The sequence below is a fragment of the Physeter macrocephalus genome, chromosome 18 (genome assembly GCF_002837175.3).
Source record: "Physeter macrocephalus isolate SW-GA chromosome 18, ASM283717v5, whole genome shotgun sequence".
NCBI lineage: Eukaryota > Metazoa > Chordata > Mammalia > Artiodactyla > Physeteridae > Physeter > Physeter macrocephalus.
In genome coordinates this window covers 84,715,777-84,735,239 of record NC_041231.1, presented here as the reverse complement: position 1 = coordinate 84,735,239, position 19,463 = coordinate 84,715,777, and the positions used below count along the sequence as shown (strand labels likewise).

General features: G+C 51.2%; 2 protein-coding genes across 2 annotated transcripts; both read right to left on the bottom strand.

Moving 5' to 3' along the window:
- ATF6B (activating transcription factor 6 beta) lies at positions 1-9,617 on the bottom strand. The gene is given in 19 exon segments (XM_007118612.4): positions 1-483; positions 486-692; positions 1,211-1,295; positions 1,441-1,552; positions 1,842-1,912; positions 2,112-2,193; positions 2,379-2,486; positions 2,648-2,827; positions 3,276-3,367; positions 3,459-3,644; positions 4,307-4,440; positions 4,602-4,733; positions 4,820-4,955; positions 5,096-5,181; positions 7,857-7,992; positions 8,516-8,607; positions 8,860-8,938; positions 9,078-9,157; positions 9,531-9,617. Coding segments are annotated over 19 exon segments (2,124 nt in total). The 5' UTR covers positions 9,613-9,617; the 3' UTR covers positions 1-439.
- A 555-nt stretch (positions 9,618-10,172) lies between these two features.
- On the bottom strand, positions 10,173-11,680 carry FKBPL (FKBP prolyl isomerase like). Its single transcript, XM_007118615.2, has 2 exons — positions 11,480-11,680; positions 10,173-11,306 (listed from the first exon to the last, which is right to left on the bottom strand). Exon 2 carries the CDS (start codon positions 11,230-11,232, stop codon positions 10,195-10,197), a length of 1,038 nt encoding a protein of 345 aa, XP_007118677.1. The 5' UTR covers positions 11,233-11,306; positions 11,480-11,680; the 3' UTR covers positions 10,173-10,194.
- Positions 11,681-19,463: the final 7,783 nt, after the last annotated feature.

Sequence of the window (19,463 nt, the reverse complement as noted above, 5' to 3'; positions counted from 1 at the left end):
TCCCTCCAAGTTGTTTATTTAGTAATAAAAAAGAAGATATGCACATACATACACCTGACCTCCCTCCACCTCTCCTCCTTGACTCTCAGGAGGTAGCTCCAAAATGTAAAAAGTTCCCTAGTCCCACCGGGGGATTAAATTCCCACCTCTGCCCCCCCAAACAGAAACAAAAGAATAAAGAGTGTACGGGAGCCCACCTACCCCAAAACTTAAGCCCATTCAACACCCTCAAAGAAAGGAGGAGGGACACGGGGTTCACAGAAATGAGAGGAGCCCTATATTCCAAGAAGGGGTGAGAAGAGAGGGAAACTTCCCCCCACCTCCAAATAAGTGCTTAACCCCCATACCCTGTCTTTCCTTTACCAATTGCCCCCAGCCCAGGGATCAGGAAAATTCGAAAGAGTCCCACTTGGTCGCCCCCGCCCCCTGCCCCCCAGTTCTAAGTCAGTGTGAGTCGTAGAGGTCGGGGATGATTGAGGTAGAGGGCTGACGGGCGGCCCGGTGGGCCTGGCTGGCTGCAGAAGCTGGCAAGGGGCCACCTGTGGCATTGCCCGGGGCTGAGGACGGCTGTTTTCGGAGCGAGGGGGGCACCGTGGAGGTCTTGATGTGAATCACCCTGGTGTCCATGACCTCACACTCGATCTGCATCATCTCCTCATAGTCCCCCGGGGGCCCCCGGCCTGACAGGGTCTCTGTGAGAAGCGGAGAGTCAAGGAAGAGGAGAGGGGGAGGCAGACGGAGAGGAGGGGTCAGAACGGTGGAGGTGGACAGGGAGGGAAGGGCAGTGATGAGGAGGCAGAGCCCCAGTGGGAGTTGGATGAGAGGGGAGGGAGGGCGTTGGTGCCGGGAGAAGGAAGGAAGTCGGGGAAAAAATGGCATTGATGAGTGTGAGGTCACAGAGGAGAGGACAGCAAGAGAAAAAAAAGAAGAGTCTGGCAGGTTCCCAGCCCACAGCCCTCTGCCCAGCACACCCTAAGCAGCTTCACCTAGGGAGGACCCGCACCCTCATCTTCCTCCCAGCAGTCTCCTGCATTTCGCTTTTCTCTCCAGTCATTTCTGGCTTCTTCTCACCCATGCATCTAGCATCCCTCTAGAATTACCGCTCCCGTCCCCATCTCCCCCCTCAACTCCTCATGCTGGGTCTCCCCACTGGAACTTCCTTATTCCTCCATTTCAGGACCCCTCCCCACACGGGCACAGGAAGAATTACCATTGGGGGCCATGGCGGGCATCACCAGGGACATCTTGGGCCGAGAGGTCTTGTTGTGGCTGATGGCTGGGAGCAGCAAGTGGTCCTGGGAAAAAGAGGGGCCAGGCTGGGAGGGTGGAGGAAGAGATGTTGACAGGCTCCCCGGCCCTACTCTACAGCCTCAACCTGCAGGCAGACTGCTGGGGAACCCACCCAGGGTGATGGGGATGGGGCCAGGAGGAGAAACTCACCCTTCGGAAGGAGACAACATAAAATGTGTCTTCCCGTCGGTCAATTGCATCCAGGAACTCTGGCTGCGAACGGTCTGGTTGGCGATACAGCTGCAGCTGGCCCACAGAATCCCTAGGCAGGCAGGGAAATGGGATTGGCGAGGAACTAAGCCCGGTACCCAGTTCCCAGTGGGGAAGGGGGGAAAGGATGAGAGAAAGACAGGAGACCCCCAGGGGATAAGGGAAGCATCATGCCATTGGTGGCAAAGATGATGAGCACAGGACAGCTCCTGAGGGTATAGCTCTTTAGAACTTTTTACATTTTGGAGCTACTTCCTGAGAGTCAAGGAGGAGAGGTGGAGGGAGGTCAGGTGTGTGTATGTGCATATCTTCTTTTTTATTATTAAATAAAAAAGACTCACCTTTCTGGGGGCCCAGGGGGTTGGGTGGGGACTGCCTTAACTGGAGGCGACTTCTTCCATAGCTGAGGCTTCTGGAAGGAGAAGTATCTGAGGATTTGAAGAGGGTGGAGGGAAAAGGGAAAAGAGACAGCCCCCGGGAGCTGACGCCGCCGCACACCCGCCCTCCTACTGCCCCCAAAGTCCCATAACAAGATGCCCGCTTAACATCCCCAGGACATTCAGCCCTTGTTTTCAAGTGGCCTTCCTTGAACCAGCCCCACCCCCTCCTACCTGTCTCTCCTGGGGCCTCTGGGGCATCTTCCGCCGGCCTCTCTGGTGGCGCTGGACCCAGCCACTGAGCTCATCAGCAAGCCTGGGGAAGCAGAGGACGGGTAAAACCTCTGTGCCAGGCCAAGACTCCCACTCTCCTCGCCCACACATAGAAGGGAAGAGAGAGGGCACGGACAGCTGGTCCTTCAGCACACAAGGACGGCCAGGCCGTCTGCGGAGGGGCCTCGGGACAAGAGGGAAGACGCCCCAGTTGTGAATGCGCCACACCTCAGGGACTCGGTTCGGTTGAAGTGCCGGCAATCAGAGGAGAGGAAGAGCTGGTCCAGGTCTCTCAGCAGCAGCTCCTTGGTGCCCCCAGGGAAGGCTGTCAGGTTCCTGGAGTGAGGCAGGGACGAGGCAATGACCTGAGGCTGCCCAGTGCTCTCCCATCAACGGAGAAGGTCATGCTGGCAAGAGAGCAACTCCAGCTCCCCTCAAAAGGAAAGGTAACTCTGGGGGAGAAGACACACTCAAAAGAGAGAGGGCCCTCTCCTCACCTGAAACTTGGCTGGCCCGTGGAGCTGGGCTGGGTCTCCCTGGGACCCTGGGAGGGATGCTGGGGGTGCTCGACTCCGTGAACTGGCTCTTGCGCCGAGAACTCCAGCAAGTGTCTCTGGGGTCGAGGCTCCTCTCTGCTCATCCGAGGAGAGAAGGGAGCTGGAGGAGGCTCACTGATGCTGTGGATAGGAAAGGACAGAGCACGAGGAAGAATTCCAGCTTTACCGAGGGGCCAGTTAAGAGGGAGGGCTCTACAGATAGCCCACCTGGTTCCGATCTGCTCTACAAGACTGAATCTCTTCATCTGTAGGACGGAATGAGAACAGTCCCTACTCATCGAGCCAGAAAACATGAGAAAGGGAGAGTGCTTAACCGAGGGCCCAGAACTCACTAAGCACTTAACAGTCGCTATTTTTATCAATGTTCTCACCACCATCTCCTCCAGGACATAACATGAGAACAATGAGGGAAAAAGAAGGGACTGACTGTATACACCCACCATCAGTGCCAAGGACACCAGAGCTGTCTGTGTGCGAGTAATGAAAGTCACTGTGCCAGAGCAGGCAATCAGGCAGCTGGGGAGTGGGATCCACCCAGAAGGCTCTGGGGAGGCAACGAGGGTCTCACCTGACAGGCCCGAAGTTGAAGGCAATGAAGAGAAGGAAAACCATGATGCAGACCACCTTCCTGTTTCCAGACCCTAACTTGAGCTCGCTGTTCTAAGATGCAGAGAAGGGGAGAAGCCAGAGAGGGGGAGTCATCCCAAGGAGCCCATACTCCCATGGGTCTCCCAAGGACACCGGGTTTTACCTCAGCCAGCAGGGCCTCCAGGCGCCGGCGGAGGGCAGCATTCTCCCGCCGGAGCTGCTGGTTATCGGCCAGCACCGCCTGCAGCCGAGCTTCCAGCCCCTGCAGATACTCTTTCTTCTTCCTCCGGGACTGGCAGGCCGACTCCCGGTTCTTGATCATTCGCTGCTGCCGCTTCAGCAGCTTTGCCTAGGCACAAAAGGGTCAGAGAGAGAGGGGAAGAGGGGCGGGAGAGGGGCGTCACACCCTCCAACTCCAGGGACCCATCACCCAAAGCTCACACGGGCCCCTCTCCTCCCTTCCTAACCTCTACCTACAGAGCCAGAGAGAGGTTCTTCCTCTCTGCCAAAACATTCCAGGGAAGGGGCCCTTCTCTCAACCACTCCCTAATCCTGTTCCTCAGAGCCGAGAGAAGTCAGACTATAGGAGGAACTTCCCCCATCCTGGTTCTTGGTGGAACCTCAGTTCCTCTCCTTGATGGGTGGTCTTCCTTCTTCTCAATTCTCCTTTTTAGGACCCGAAGTTGAAGCTTGCTAAAATTAGAGAACAGTTTACCTGGTTTTCCCCTAGGAAGCAGCCTCCCTCTTCTATAACACAGTATGACTCCCCTGCCTTTGATTTACTAAGACCACGCCCACTTCTCCATCTGCAGGGATGGCAAAGCCAAGGATCCTAAAACTACATGAAGTAGATACTCATACATAAAGGAGGTCCACTCTAACCTTCAGGATCATGTTACGGGCCTGCTTCCTCACTTTCTGCTCCCTTCTCACTCCACAGTTCTCTGCCACGACAGTTCTCTTCCCTTCCCATTACTAGCCCTACTCCTCTCCTCCCCAGTAAACGCTTACATCCACCTCAGGCGGGCAGGAGTTCCCAGGCATAGGAGCTGGAACAATGCTCTTCCTCTCAGGCCGTGGAGCAGGGGGGGTCAGTCCCTCAGGCTGGACTCGAATAGCACCTTGGATGAGAACAACTGGGGACACTGGGGCAAGCGGACAGGAGAAGGAGGTCAGAGAGTTGGAAGTCAGGTGGGTTCCTTGTGTGCACACCCACACCTGAGCACCCAAGCGTCGGGAGGCTCAATGGCTGTGAGCCCCCTGAGAAGGTCAATCCAGGCCACCTCCTTCTCTCCTTCTTTAGTACCTGGGGGTGGCTGGACAAGGGGCTGCAAAAGGACAGTGGTGCTGGGAGGCACAGCTCTCGGTGGCATCGGGACAGTGGTTATCACCACAGGTTTGGGCTGCAGTGGTGGCTTCCGGGCTGGCAGGGGTTTGCCTGAAGGTGAAAGGAAGGAAGGAAGAAGAAATGTCAGGGCTATAGGCCTCTTGCGAGGGACTCCAGGTGTCAGGAGGCCTCATTACCTGAGGAGCCATCAGAGGACAGGCCCATGCTGATCTGGACAGCTCCAAGTGGGGGGCCTGAGACATCCCGCAAGAGACACCCTTGAGGGGATGGGGACTCTGTCTTCACTTCCAGTACCTCCTCTCCTATAAAAGCCTACGTGGGGCATTCCAGAAGATATGTGAGTCAGGAGGAATGCTGAGGAGACGGAGCTGAAGAAGAGAAAGCTCTCACACCTCTGAGAGTCAGAGGGAACGCACCGGCGTGCTGGAGGGAGGAAGGAAGTGGATGCTCACCTGGTTGGGGGACTCCGCAGAGAGCAGGGAAGCCTCCGAGTTGATGGAGGAAGATGGAGAGACAGGCTCTATCTTAATCTGGACATCTGCGGGACAGTGGGATGAGACAAAGAGCTGGATATCAGACAAACACTGAAGGAGAAGAGGGCTAAGATGGGGAAATGGGAGACATGGTCATTTCTCCTTGTACCTGCAAGGAGAACTCTTCTGGCCCAGGAGGGCAATCCAGAGGAGGGGTGCCGTGGAGCTGCTAATCTGCTGCCTCTCCTCCTACCTCTTTACCCAGGACTCCCTTTCTCCCTCCGTGGCCCCTAGCAGCCGCTTTCACCACGGCTCAGTTTCCCTCAAGCCTGTCCTGCGCTTCTCCCTCTTTCTTCCTCACACACCTGGTCCTTTCACATGGAAGAGGCCCAATCAGGGGCGTTCGTCAGCATTCGTACGGGCCCAGATTCCCGTCCGGCTGGATTTCCACCTCATCCTGGCCCAGCGCGATCACGCATCGCCACACTGACACCCGCCCAGTCTGCATCTCTACCCTTGACTGCTCCCCTGCACCCTGACCCTGACTCCCAAGCTGCCTGCTGGTCACTTCCGTTCTCGTGCCTCCCCGTTCACCCAAATTCAACTGGCCTTAAACAGGGCTCACTGCTTGTCCCTTCATACAGATTCTCTTCCTACTGTCAGCCTTCAAAGCTCAGTCACCTCTGAGCCTTCATGGCTTCTGTTAAACCTATCTATAAAAAAACAAACCCAAACAAACAAACAAACAAAACCTACCTGTAAGACTTGTTGATTGCCTCATGGAGGTGAACCCGTCTGAGGGCCAGATTCAGCCCCGAGGTCAGTGGCCCGCTACTACCTCTGGTCCACAGCATGCATTTTGATACTTAATTATATGATCGCCAATACTGCTATTTCAAAATTTCATATCTACTTATATATTTTGATAGGTAATACAGTCATATGATACCAAATCCCAAAGGAAGGAAGGGGAATTCAGTGAAAAGGGAATTTCATTCCCTTCCTTGTCAACCAAACACCCAGATCCCCTCCTCAGAGGTGACCACTGTTTGAGCTATTAACCATGTGTTATAATCCTCATGAAACTCTCCAAAAGCAAGGACTGTGTCTCATGCTTCATGTCTATCAAAGTGATGGGTAAAGTACAGGCCCTCAAAAAATACCTAAATAATACCGGGGGAGAATCTGACTTTCCAAAAACACTATCCTTTGCAAAATCATCAATACTCTTTTCGCTGTTACAGACTTTTCAATCCCCATTTTGTTTGTCCTCTTTGTAACATTTAATCGTATGCTGGATATGAGCTGTTTGTCCCTCCAAACCCACTCTCCATCTTTCCCTGCCCTACTCTGAGGCCCGGGGGAAAACATGAATGGAGCGCACCATGGGGCTCTCTTGCCTTCTAGCTTCTGGTTAAAGTTCAACCAAAGGGAGGTGGTGCTAGGAAACCCTGAAGTCGCTTTGAAATCAATAATCCACATGTCCCACACTGAATTCACCATGCTCCCTGACCAGGGGGCTCCTGCTCCTGCAGTCTCTATCCAGTGATCAGTACCCTCACCCACAGGGTGGCTGCCCTAGCCGGAAACCCAGGCACACTCTTTCACCCCTATCTCTCTTCAACGCCCAGGGTGGGTCACTGCACTCATCCATTCGAATTCATGCTTCCTCAAGTCTGCCTTCTTCTCAGCAGCTGAGTTTCTTACTTGATTAAACGCGTGAACCTCTTTCTTGGTCCTCCTTCTGCCTCCAGCCCTGTGTCTCTGTAATCTGCTCTCTACTGTGCCACCAGAGTCCTCTTCCTAATCATATTGCTCTCCTGCTTGGCTCTTCAAAGGCTCCCAACTGCCCACAGGAGAAAAGCTAAGAGTCCCTTAGCAGGGTTCCTACCTGGCCCTGCAGCCTCTGCATCTCCTGGCCCTTCTCTACTCCCCCTCCTCAAGTCCTCTCTAAAGAGATGCAGGTTCCTTACAAACATAACCAGTGTCCACGTTCTTCTTCTGGCTAATTCCTATGTGTCCTTTGAAACTCGGCTCAGGAAACCTGTCCGCCAAGAGTACACCCTTGAGCCAGCCCCAATCGGGTGAGAGGCCCCCTCTTGTGAGCTTTCAGGGCGCCTGTGACAGTCTCTACCCTAGAATTAGCACACCTTGCTTGGCTTTCTCCCCCCCGCCACACTACAGGAGCCTCAAGTCAGTGTGGTGGTAACGTGTTCTTCACCTCTGCAACTCCAGCACCCTGTCCAGTATCTGGCATGGAGTAGCTGCTCAATAAACATATAAGAGTAACTAAACTCAATAACGCTTTTCAAAATAGCACAAATAACGTTACTTGTAGAATCCAGAAGTTGGGTATATGGTATTCCAACTTTTCTGTATGTTTGAAAATGATTATAATAAAACCTTCAGGGGAAAACTCACATAGATAAAAATGCCCTAAACTGTCTGAAAGTTTATGCAAAGCAACAGGAAGTTAAATCACACAACAGGTGAATAGGAACAAGAAAAGAAAGAAAAATCATCCCCATTTCTTCCGTGCTTCCCTGGCTGTGATTTCCTGAAATCCTCCCTCCTGCTCCTGGCCTCTCTCCTGGTTATCCGCCATTTCTCCTCCCCACCTTCTCCTCCTCGTCCTGCTGACTGCACTCCGCTTCGCATACACACATGCGCATCCACGTATGTACACGCATACATACACTCTACCTTGGTAAAGCCTGAGGATGGTGCAGGCTGTTATTACCTGAGGGATCATCAGAGGTGGGGCCCACATTGATCTGGATGGTTTCAAATGGGGATGTTGGATCATCTCCCAGGAGGCAGAGTGAGGGTGTCAAGGACTCTGACTTCACGACCAGCACCTCCCCTACACCAGAGGCCTGGGTAAGAGTGGGGGTAAAGCAGGGGGGACAGAAACAAGGAACGAAAACAAAGGACGTGTTGAGAGTAAGAGCAAGAACAAAAGCTTTCGAGCTTACAAACCACCAATTACTTGACATTCATACTCAGCATCTCCCTAGGCTGTGTCTGGCCCCTTGTTCTCTCTTTCTATTTTATTCCTGGGAGGGGTGATGAAGTCTCATGATTTCAAATATTGCCTTAGAGTGGACAACTTGGAAAAGAACAGTTCCAGAATTCTCAGCAGTTAACAACTCTCTTCTTCCCAGGCCTCCCATGGCTGCCACATTTCTCTGTATATCAAAAAACTCCACCTTCAATTCTAGACAACCGAAGAATGGAAATGTGAAAAATGAGGATACAAAAGAAATGGCAAAGGCAGAAAAGAAGCCCCCCACCAACACCTCATGACTCACAGCACACAAATCATTCCCTCAGCATCTGTAGGTGAAGTCAAGGGAGCTGAGTCCCTGCCACAGACAGTAGGAGGGAGATGACACTCACCTGGCTGGAGGGCTCTGTAGAAAGACGCGACGATTCAGAGCTGACGGAGGAGGAAGAGCAGGGGGAGGATGGCTCAGACTTCACCTGAAGATCTGGAGAGAAAGGGGTTAGAAAATAACCTGGAAGCAGAGCCTGACAAGAGTCCAAAAAGTGCCCAAGATTATGGGGTAAGGACCCCTCACTAGGGCAAGGGGGAACAAACACATATAAAGAATCAAAGAGGGAGAAGAGTACACAGGCAATCAGGTGGAGGATGCGTGAGGATAAGAGAAATTGCAGTTTCTGGGAAACAACGGAAGATCAGGGTTTCTGGATGAGGGAATGACACACACAGGGTAGCTTACCTGGGAAGATAGGCAGAGAGTCCCAGGGGGGTTCAGGAGGGCTGACATCCATCCCCAAGTCCAGGGAACTGCTGCCAAACTGAATAAGGGAGGATATTAGATGGCAGGAGTGTGAGGATGAAGGGGTGGCTCCAGATGAGCTCAGGCCTGGGGATGAGTCCTGGTTCTTCGACCACCCTCACCCACCAAGCGTAAAAGACCAGGCTGGGGAGCGATACCGGGACATCCTGCTCCGGGCAAAGGAAGAGCTGCGTCTGCTCCTCGGCCACTTCATCCAGGCCGGCGTATAAGGTGCTGTCTGCAAGAGGTGCGGAGGGTCGGGGGGTCTTCCGGTAGCGCAGCCTTCGTATCCACACAAAGCCCTCGACCCATCCCTCATTGGCTCGGCTCGGCCAGACCCACCGCCCGCCCACTTGAAAAGTGATATAGCCAAAGAACTTCAGCCCCTCCCTCCCCGACCCCGGAACAACTCCATATTTCCGCAGGAGCGGAGGTCTTCCCCAACTCCCGCATCCCCCGAAAGCACAACTAGCCTCCCGTTCCGCCCTCCTTCAGGTGGTGCATTCCGTATTTGCCCAGCCTTCCTCTTTGGGCCTCCGCTTCCTCCTGCGTGCCTCAGGGTCACAGTACGCCACAGCCCTCTCCCCTCCCCGAGGCCTCACTCTGCGCACCCCAGTCCTCCGGGCTCAGCAAATTGTCGGTGAAAAAGCGCGTCGGGTCCGCAATCTCGCTGAGGAGCATCAGCTCCGCCATCTTGCCCCCCGCCCCCCCAACCATGAGACGGCTCCCAAGGCCCGCCTCTCCCCATCATCAACTAATCAGTTGGCTCTTTAAAAAAAGGGGGCGTCCCGGAAGCTCTACCGACCAGTAAGAGACCTGGGCACTGAGCACGTGAGTCAATAGAAGAGGAGGCTGTACAGGCCGGGCCAATGGGAGTGCGGCAGGAGGCTAGCACCCTCGCAGCACCGGGCAGTGAAATTTGCGCGTGCGCCAAACAGGACCCAGCCAGAAAGCGCCTAGGAAATGTAGCTCCCAGGTTTTGAAGTTCCGTCGTCTCCCCCAGCGTGTCCTAAATTTAGAAGTGTAGACGGCTTCTATTCATCTTCGGAGATGGATAAGCCCCCCAAAACATAGCACACGTGACCATATGGCTTTTTAATGGTAAAAGGGTAAAGAGGGACACTGAGACCACTGCTACCTTCCTTAGGAAGGCAAAAGCTGGGAGTGGGATATGGGTGAAACCCTCCCTCTGGGCCCCCCCACCCCCACCCCCCAAATCTCACAGCATCGACCACACTTGACAGGTTCCTGTTTCTTTTAAGGTTTAACTTTTAATCAGCCAAACATCTTGCGCAGTCCCTGAGCCAGCCCTGCATCCTGTTTCTTTCCCTGAATGATCACCTTTCCCAGCTCCTCCTGGGCTGCCCGGTTTTTTGGGTCTACCGCCAGCACCTTCTTGAGGTCAGCAGTTGCTTTTTCCAGGTTCCCAAGAGCAGCCTGGGCAACCCCCCTTCGGTACAAGGCCTTTAAATGGCCAGGCTCCCGTTCCAGAACCCGGTCACAACTCTGGGCTGCCAAATGGGGCTGCCCTAGCAGCAACTGACAGGCAGCCAGGTTGGCATGAAGGACAGTTCGTTCCGGAGAGCCAGGTGGGGGTAAAGTCAGCAACAGCCGAAGAGCCCGTCCATAGCATCGGGCAGCCGATTCAGGGTTCCCAGCTCGGAATAATTCTGTGCCTCTTGCACGTTCTTCCCTGGCCAGGGCCTCCTTCTCAGTGGCCTCCAGTTCCCAGGAGTCCCGGCCCTGGGTGAAGGAGGCCAGTGTGAGCCTGACAGGAGGTCCAGAGCGCCCAGGGAGCTGAAGCTCTGCCTGCTCGCCTTGACACATGGACTCCAAGCATTTCTCTATGAGCTCCCCCCAGGTTTCTTCCCTCCATGGGCCTAACCCCATAGTTAGCTCTGTCCAGCCCTCTGGCAGCCCTGACCCCAAAGTAAATCCAAAAGCCTGTACCCGGCAGCGGGAGCCCAGCTTGGGTTTGTCCAAGCCATGGCCACGGATTATGATCTTCTTGATAAAGCTCCCATCCGGACAGTACCAGAGATCAGAGTCTTGAAAGGGCTCTGGCACCTCACTGGCTGATCCATGAGACTTATCAGAGTCTCCTTCAAGTCCAGTGGCCAGTTTTTCAGTTTCTTGAGGATTCTCTAGAATTTGGCTGTCTGGATCTGGGCTCACTTTCAGCTCAAGGGTTTCAGTAGGAGGGTCTCGGGGCTGCTGCCTAATGTGAGTAGTTAAATCAAGGTTCTTTTCCCATTGTTGTTGCGCTTGAGAGGTGTCCTTCTCTCCCACTGGATTGACTGGTGGCGTCTCCATTTAGATGCCTGGTCCCTTCCAATGTGGGTAAACAGTTTTGGTCAGAAAGGGATGGACCAGGTTCAGGTCCGCACCTGATTTAAAAAAATAAATAAAAACAATGTCATTGGCAGGAATCTTACTTAGATTCCTTTCCCGGCTCGAGCCTCCGTTCCAACCCCGAACTAACCCAAAACTATAAGTTCCACAATTCCCTGCGGCTTGGGTAGCCATCCCAACTACGAACACCGATCGAGTCAAAAAGTACCTGGGCGGTCGAGGCGCCTCGCCTGGCGGCAATAGCCGGACCCTTGGAATCACCTCTCCTTCCGAAGATAAGTGCTACTGAGGTACTGTCCTCGGAGTCTTGCCCCAGGCGGAGAGGACGGTCGAGGGGGTGGGCAGGGGACAGCTGGACAGAGACACTGACGGCTAACCCTGGAGCCCGCGAGACGGCGAATCTAGTTAAAATCGTGGCAGCCAATCGGGAGGAGGGAGAAGTCTGGTTAGCCCGCCTTTTGGACGTGACGTCATTTCCCCCACAAGCTCACCCGCCACACCCCCGCAACCGGGAAGCTCCAGGCCTTAGCAACCGAGCTAGGCCAAGTCAAACCTAACTAGGCGAGGTACGACTGGTCAGGCTACTGAGAGTGAAAATCTAGAGAAGACCTGGAATGGGAGGTAGGGGCGAATGAGAATATAGCGGGGAATGGTGGAGCTGGTGTCACACGGCAGCGACCAGTCCTTGTATCTGGCGACCTCAGGCCCACCTGTGCTATTCTCCTTATTCCTACATTCGGGGTTCCCAGCCAGAGTCAACCCGCCTGCTTCTTCGCCCATTCAATCCAGGGTGCTTCAAAGTAAAACCTTTCTCCCCAACCGGCCCTATTCCCTTAGGGGACCACCTGAAGCTTTGCCTTACCTTTCCCCTCATATTCATTAATGCCTTTCGAGCTCTTCTTCCTCAAGAAATCTTAGACAGTGCTTTTCAAACTTTGATGTGCCTACACACTATCTGGGGAACTTGTTAAATTGCAGGTTCTGGATTAGGGGATCTAAGGTGGGCCCTGCAATTCTGCATTTCTAACAAGCTCTTTTGTTGTTGTTGTTGTTGTTGTTGTACGCGGGCCTCTCACTGCTGTGGCCTCTCCTGCTGCGGAGCACAGGCTCCGGAAGCACAGGCTCAGCGGCCATGGCTCACGGGCCCAGCCGCTCCGCGGCATGTGGGATCCTCCCGGACCGGGTCACGAACCCGTGTCCCCTGCATCGGCAGGCGGACCCCCAACCACTGCGCCACCAGGGAAGCCCTCTAACAAGCTCTTGGCTACTGCTGCTGCTGGTCCATGGACCACAGTTTGCATAGTATGATTCTAGAATAACCTCATCCCATTCTCTTCAACCTTTGGTCTGTGCCCCTTTAGTTTGTCATATATTTTGTACATATAACTGGTATAACCTGCTCCACTGGGCATACCTGTGGAAAACTTGTCCTTCTCTTCCTAATAAAAGATGTAGGTCCCCTTTGTGATTCAGGCTCGCTCATCCAGCTCCCTGCACAGGCTGGCACTCTCTGTCCTCACTTTGGCTCCCTCTTCAGTTTGCTCTCTAACACCCAGACTACAAGGACCATGCCAGGACAGCCAGGAGGGGAGGTAATTTCATCATTAGCCACAGATTTGTGTCAAAACAGTCCTCCGTTTTGTGTTGCGTCTCAGATCACTAACTTAAACTTTTTTTTCTCAAGTTTTATTTCTAGGTTCTGCACTCTAGTAACCTTAGTCCACTGCAACTAAGGCTAAATACTCTGATTCTTAGAATCCTTATATTCCTATTGAAAATTAGTCTACCTTTTCTCCCTCCCTTTTCCCTGTTCCATTTCAGGGATTTCTGGGAAAGGCAGATAGTCTAGAATGAGTCACAAAAGATTTGATTACATCCTAAGCCCTGGACAAAGATTGCTAATTTGTATTATGTGTGCCTTAAAGGAGAGGTCCACTCCAATGACCCTTCAAAGATTAGCTTCTCTCAATTAAAAGAAACTGTACTCTGCTACAAATGTATTGCTTTGTAATGTCTCTTACTCTTTTGTGTGTGTATGTTTCAGTTCCAACTGAACTGAAGAGGCAAGGACCTTGCCTCTACTTCTTTTGTGTTTTATCTCCTTCTTCATTCATTCATTCAACAAATATTTATTGAGCACCTGCTATGTTCCAGGCAGGATGTTAGGAACTGGGGATACATAGACGAATGAGGCAGAGACAGTCCTTGCTCTCGTGGAACTTATAGTTTGGCCATGGAGAATAAGTAATTACAGTGGTATGAAGAAGCGTGAGGTGCTATGAGAGTGAATGAAGGATGAGGGAATATCCCCTGGGGATGAGACATTTTTGCTGCCATCTAAAGAATGAGTTAGGGGCTTCCCTGGTGGCGCAGTGGTTGAGAGTCCGCCTGCCGATGCAGGGGACACGGGTTCGTGCCCCGGTCCCGGAAGATCCCACATGCCGCGGAGCGGCTGGGTCTGTGAGCCATGGCCGCTGAGCCTGCGCGTCCGGAGCCTGTGCTCCGCAACGGGGGAGACCACGGCAGTGAGAGGCCCGCGTACCGCAAAAAAAAAAAAAATTAAAAAAAAAATAAATAAATAAAAATAAAAATAAAGAATGAGTTAGAACTGAACCTCTGAGAACACACCAATAGACCCCATACTGAGAAACGCTGAATTAAATGATCAACTTTGTCTCCTTAGGTAACCCCTTGTCACCATTTGTGACTATATATAAAAACAAACATAGGCACCAAACCCCTAAAAACAGTAATCCAGGGACTTCCCTGGTGGTTAAGACCCCATGCTTTCAATGCAGGGGGCGCGGGTTTGATCCCTGGCTGGGGAACTAAGATCCCACATGACTGTGCAGTGCTAAGCATGCCATGTGGTGTGGGGGGAAAGGGGGGCAGAGGGAAGACAGTAATCCAAATCATCTAGAATGGAAATATTTTTATTTTTAAAAAGATGACCCAGGGACTTCCCTTGTGGTCCAGTGGCTACTAAGACTCCACGCTCCCAATGCAGGGGGCCCGGGTTTGATCTTTGGTCAGGGAAGTAGATCCCACATGCTGCAACTAAAGACTCCACATGCCGCAGCTAAAGACTCCACAGGCCACAACTAAAAGATCCCACACGTTGCGACAAAGATCCTGAGTGCCACAACTAAGACCTGTCACAGCCAAATAAATAAATAAATAAAACCAAACAAACAATAAAAAGAGGACCCATTAAAATGAAAACACGAAAGTTAAGTTTTATAAGAGGACTGAAAAGTCCCCAGAGATGACATTCATGGATCTGTAGATTCCCCCGGGTCTCATCTAGGAGGGGCCAAGATGTGAAAACTCAGGAAAGGGAAATAGCATAGGCTGTACCCCCAAAGTGTTAACTGCATGAATGTTGACTGACTCACACTGCTTGCTCTCTCCCAGTTCCCTGCCCCTGAGTCCTAGTATTCTACAGCTCAGTTCTCTGGAGATAGTCACCAAGGAATCAAAAAAAAAAAAAGAAAGGAAATAAGCCTGGAGGATTATATCACCAGGCCTGTCTAGAGAACATGGGATCTCAGAGGATCTGGCCATATTCTGCTGCTCTCCTTGCCCTACCCCATAAAGGCATTGTTTTGCCTTCATTAAAGATCGAATCTGGGGACTTCCCTGGCAGTCCAGGGGTTAAGACTCCACGCTCCCAATGCAGGGGGAACAGGTTCGATCCCTGTTCGGGGAACTAAGATCCCACATGCATGCCGGTGCAGCCGAAAGAAAGAAAGGAAGGAGGGAAGGAAGGAAGGAAGACCTAATCTGATGGCAGAACCCAAGGAGAGGTTCAGGAGCTGGTGCAAGGTAATTTGAGCTGGTGGTTGTTCCATGTTGTCTCAGCATACACAGAGCATATGACACTTGCCCTCTAAATGGGCGAAGTAGCATTCTGTAAGTAGATAGAGTAGGGGAGGGGATCCCCAGAAGAAAAGAACCAGATAATAGCTTTTTTAAAAAAAATTTATTTATTTCTGGCTGCGTCGTATCTTCGTTGCTGCGCGAAGGATGTTGTGGCGAGCGGGGGCCACTCTTCATGGTAGTGCGTGGGCTTTTCCCATTGCGGTGGCTTCTCCTGCTGCAGAGCACAGGCTCTAGGCACACGGGCTTCAGCAGCTGTGGTGCATGGGCTCAGCAGTTGTGGCTCTAGAGCGCAGGCTCAGTAGTTGTGGCGCACGGGCCCAGCTGCTCCGCTGCATGTGGGATCCTCCCGGACCAGGGATCAAACCCGTGTCCCCCGCATTGGCAGGCGGACTCTCAACCACTGCACCACCAGGGAAGTCCCCGATAATAGCTTTCTAACGTAAGAGAAGCCATTTTAGGCCTAAGCCATTCTGTGATCTAAGCCTTGCCACAATGCTTGCCCTTGAACAGGTCTCAGTATTAATGATCTTAAGAAGTAACAATACTTGGACTTCCCTGGTGGCGAGTGGTTAAGAATCCGCCTGCGATGCAGGGGACACGGGTTCCAGCCCTGGTCCGGGAAGATCCCGCATGCCACGGAGCAACTAAGCCCGTGCACCACAACTACCGAGCCTGCGCTCTGGAGCCTGCGAGCCACAACTACTGAAGCCCACGCGCCCAGAGCCCGTGCTCTGCAACAAGAGAAGCCACCGCAGTGAGAAGCCCACGCACCACAATGAAGAGTAGCCCCCGCTCGCCACAACTAGAGAAAGCATGTGCACAGCAACAAAGGCCCAACGCAGCCCAAAATAAATAAAGAAAGAAAGAAAAAAAGGAAGTAACAATAGCAAAGATAATAAATCAGTTGTAAAGACTCCCAGTTCTGTTTCAATGATAAGAATTAGCCAGAAGCACTTTCTTGAGACGTTCTGCAGAAATTAACATCCCTCATAAGCGCTCAACCACCGGATCAACTAGAACCTGAAGGATGCTGATGTTTCTGACCCTAATGACTTCAAACTAAGGCTTGGACTCTGTCGACCTTTGCCCCATTTCTGTGCTCCTCTGTTCAAGCCCCTTCAAGAATATGCATACTATGCCCAAGCCCCTTCATGAGTATGCACCCTTAGCTGAAAACGTCCACAGTTTTGCTGTTTGAGAAGACACTGCTTTGGGAAAGATCCCTGGTGTTCTCCTTACTTGCTGTAAGTAAGAAATCCTTCCTTCTACCTATTCTTGGCTTGGTTGTGTCTTTTGGCTCGACACACCAAGAGGTGAACCCAGTTTGGGGGTAATAATTCATTTCTTATCTATTCAGTAACCCTTACTGAGTACTCAGGATTAGTCAGTGAGACATGGAAATAAATACAGAACTCCCCATCAGTAGGCTAACAAGGGTAAAGAGTTATAGTTAACAAAACTCCAGATGCAAGGGCAAAAGTGATAAGTGGAAGGGAAGCTATTTCCAACTGGGGGTGATCTGAAAAGGACTCCAAAGGGTTGAGCCTTGGAGGATGGCCATAATTTTGACATGTAGAGATTGAAGGGATTTATTGCAGGTGGAGGAAGCAGCACAAAGAAGGAGATATAAGGAAAGGAAAGCCACTTTACACCCATGTTATTCATCTCTGGCTTGTCAATTTCAGCTTCTCCTATACCCATTCCTGCTGCCCTGTCACCAGGCATCAAGCTGGTTGGAACTTTTAACACCCTCACATTCCCCTGAATTCCATACTCACCACATGGAACCATATGCTGCACTTATTTTCTGCCATTTATCATCAGCATAAGAGACAAAAATTTAACTTTCCAAAGGCTAAATAAATTTCCCCTTCTGTTTAGCTTTGGTGGTTTCTGTGGTTTTTAGTTCTGCTGGGATTTATGTCAAAATAGTTCCTCTCCCCTCTCTGTTCCCAAACCATTTTGCTTGTGCTTCCCTTATTGGCAGGGTTCTCAGGCAGGATGAGGTAGTGAAAGGCAGCCTTTTCCACAGTGAAATGTTTAATTATAAGAGCTGGTCCTTACCAACCCCTGACCACTCATTATGACCACAGTATCAGACATTTCTTTAAGTGTCTTATGTATATTACCTCATTTCTCTTCACACAACTCCATGAGCTACTTATTCAGTCATTCAGCAAATCTTTACTGAGGGCCTCCTCTGTGCTAAGCACTGTGCTAGGTTCTGGGAATAAGGCAGTGGAAAAAAGCCCTGGATCTCTTGTAGCTTATAGTCTAGTGAAGATAATAGGCAATAAAAATCAACAAATAGGGCTTCCCTGGTGGCGCAGTGGTTGAGAGTCCGCCTGCCGATGCAGGGGACACGGGTTCGTGCCCCGGTCTGGTAAGATCCCACATGACGCGGAGCGGCTGGGCCCATGAGCCATGGCCGCTGAGCCTGTGCGTCCGGAGCCTGTGCTCCGCAACGGGAGAGGCCACAGCAGTGAGAGGCCCGCATACCGAAAAAAAAAAAAATCAACCCCTGTGCCCCGCAACGGGAGAGGCCACAGCAGTGAGAGGCCCGCATACCGAAAAAAAAAAAAATCAACCAATAAAATATAATGTCAATTTTGTACAAGGTGGTATTAGATAAATAAGTACACCAGAAAGAAAAAATAAAGTAGCAAGTGCTATGAACACAATGAAGCAGGGTAAGGGAATGGACAGAAAACGCCCCCAGGTGTGCATGGTGCTGTTTTTAATCATATGACAAGGGGAAGTCTCCTTGTGGAGGTGATATTTGTGCAAAGACATAAATGATGTAAGGGAGCAGGCATGCAGATATCTGAAGGAAGAGTGTCCAGGGTGAGAAAAACACAAGTGCAGAGGCCCTGAGGCAGGAAGGAATTAGATTTTTATGCTAAATCATAGCAGCTAGAAGAACAGCAAGGGGGCCAGAGTGGGTGAATCAGAGTAAGCAAGGGAAAGAGTAGGAGGGGATGAAGTCAGAGAGATGGGGAGAAGCAAGGTCAGGTCGGCCTCATGAGCCAAGGTAAGGGTTTTGTTCTAAGTGTGATCAGGAGCCATCAGAGGGTTTGAGCAAGGTGAGTAATATCGTCTGGTAAGTTAAAAGATTACTGTGGTTTCTTCATGAAGGAAGGACTGTATAAGGCAAAACCCCAATTAAGCAGAAAATCCAATCCATTGTCCCTTGGCTAGCCAAGGGACAATGGTAGCACAGGAACTTGGATTAGGGTAGAGGAGAGGGCCAAGGGCAGAGTCCTGAGGCCCCCTAATATTTAGGAGCCTGAAAGAGTCAATGAAAACTGAGAAGTAGCAGCAAATAAGGAACTAGGGAATTAACTTTCTTAAGCTGGATCCAGAAAGAGTAGAAGTGAAGAAAGCATTTCAAGGAGGAGGGAGTGAACAACTGTGTCAAATGTTACTAATGGTTCTAGACCAGAGTTTCTCAACCCCGGCACGTATATATTCCAAAGTAATTAAATGAATATCTTGCAGCTTAAGACATAAAATCTTTCTGCTATTGTTGACGCTCCCTGTGTATCCCTCTCCACTCAGAATTCTCCTGGGGGAGGAGCGGGTGGGGGAGGGAAGGACCGGGAGTGTGGGATTAGCAGATGCAAACTATTATATATAGAATGGATAAACAACAAGATCCTACTGTATAGAACAGGGAACTATATTCAGTATTCTATGATAAACCATAATGGATAAGAATATTTTTAAAAGAATGTATATATATGTATAACTGAATGATTTTGCTGTACAGCAGAAATTAACACAAAATCAACTATATTTCAATTAAAAAATTGAAAAACAAAAGAATTCTCCTCCTGTCATGAGGTAACCACTATTCTGAACATTGTGCTTTTACTACATAGGTGAGTAGCAAAAGAGTTTTTGGGACTTCCCTGGTGGTCCAGTGGCTAAGACTCTGCGCTCCCAATGCAGGAGCCCTGGGTTCAGTCCCTGGTCAGGGAACTAGATCCTGCATGCCACAAAGAAGATCCCGCACGTGGCAACTAAGACCCGTCACAGCCAAATAAATATATATATATATTTTAAAAGAGTTTTTTTCCCTTCTTCTCAAAGATGAGCTGTGTTATTGCAGCATGTTTGTATGGTGATGGGAATGTTTCAGTAATGAGGGGAAAGCTGATTATGTGGGAGAGATAGGGGATAATGTCAAGAGTCCCATTTCTGTGCAGGTGAGAAGGGATGGGATCCCAGTGCACAGGTGGGGCGGGGACTGTGAGCAGGTCAGCTTCTCTGCAGTGACAAGGGGGAGGCATTGAATTCAACAGAGATGC

Coding starts and splice junctions, on each gene's coding strand:
- FKBPL (XM_007118615.2), bottom strand. CDS start 11,232: ATGGAGACGCCACCAGTCAATCCAGTGGGAGAGAAGGACACCTCTCAA.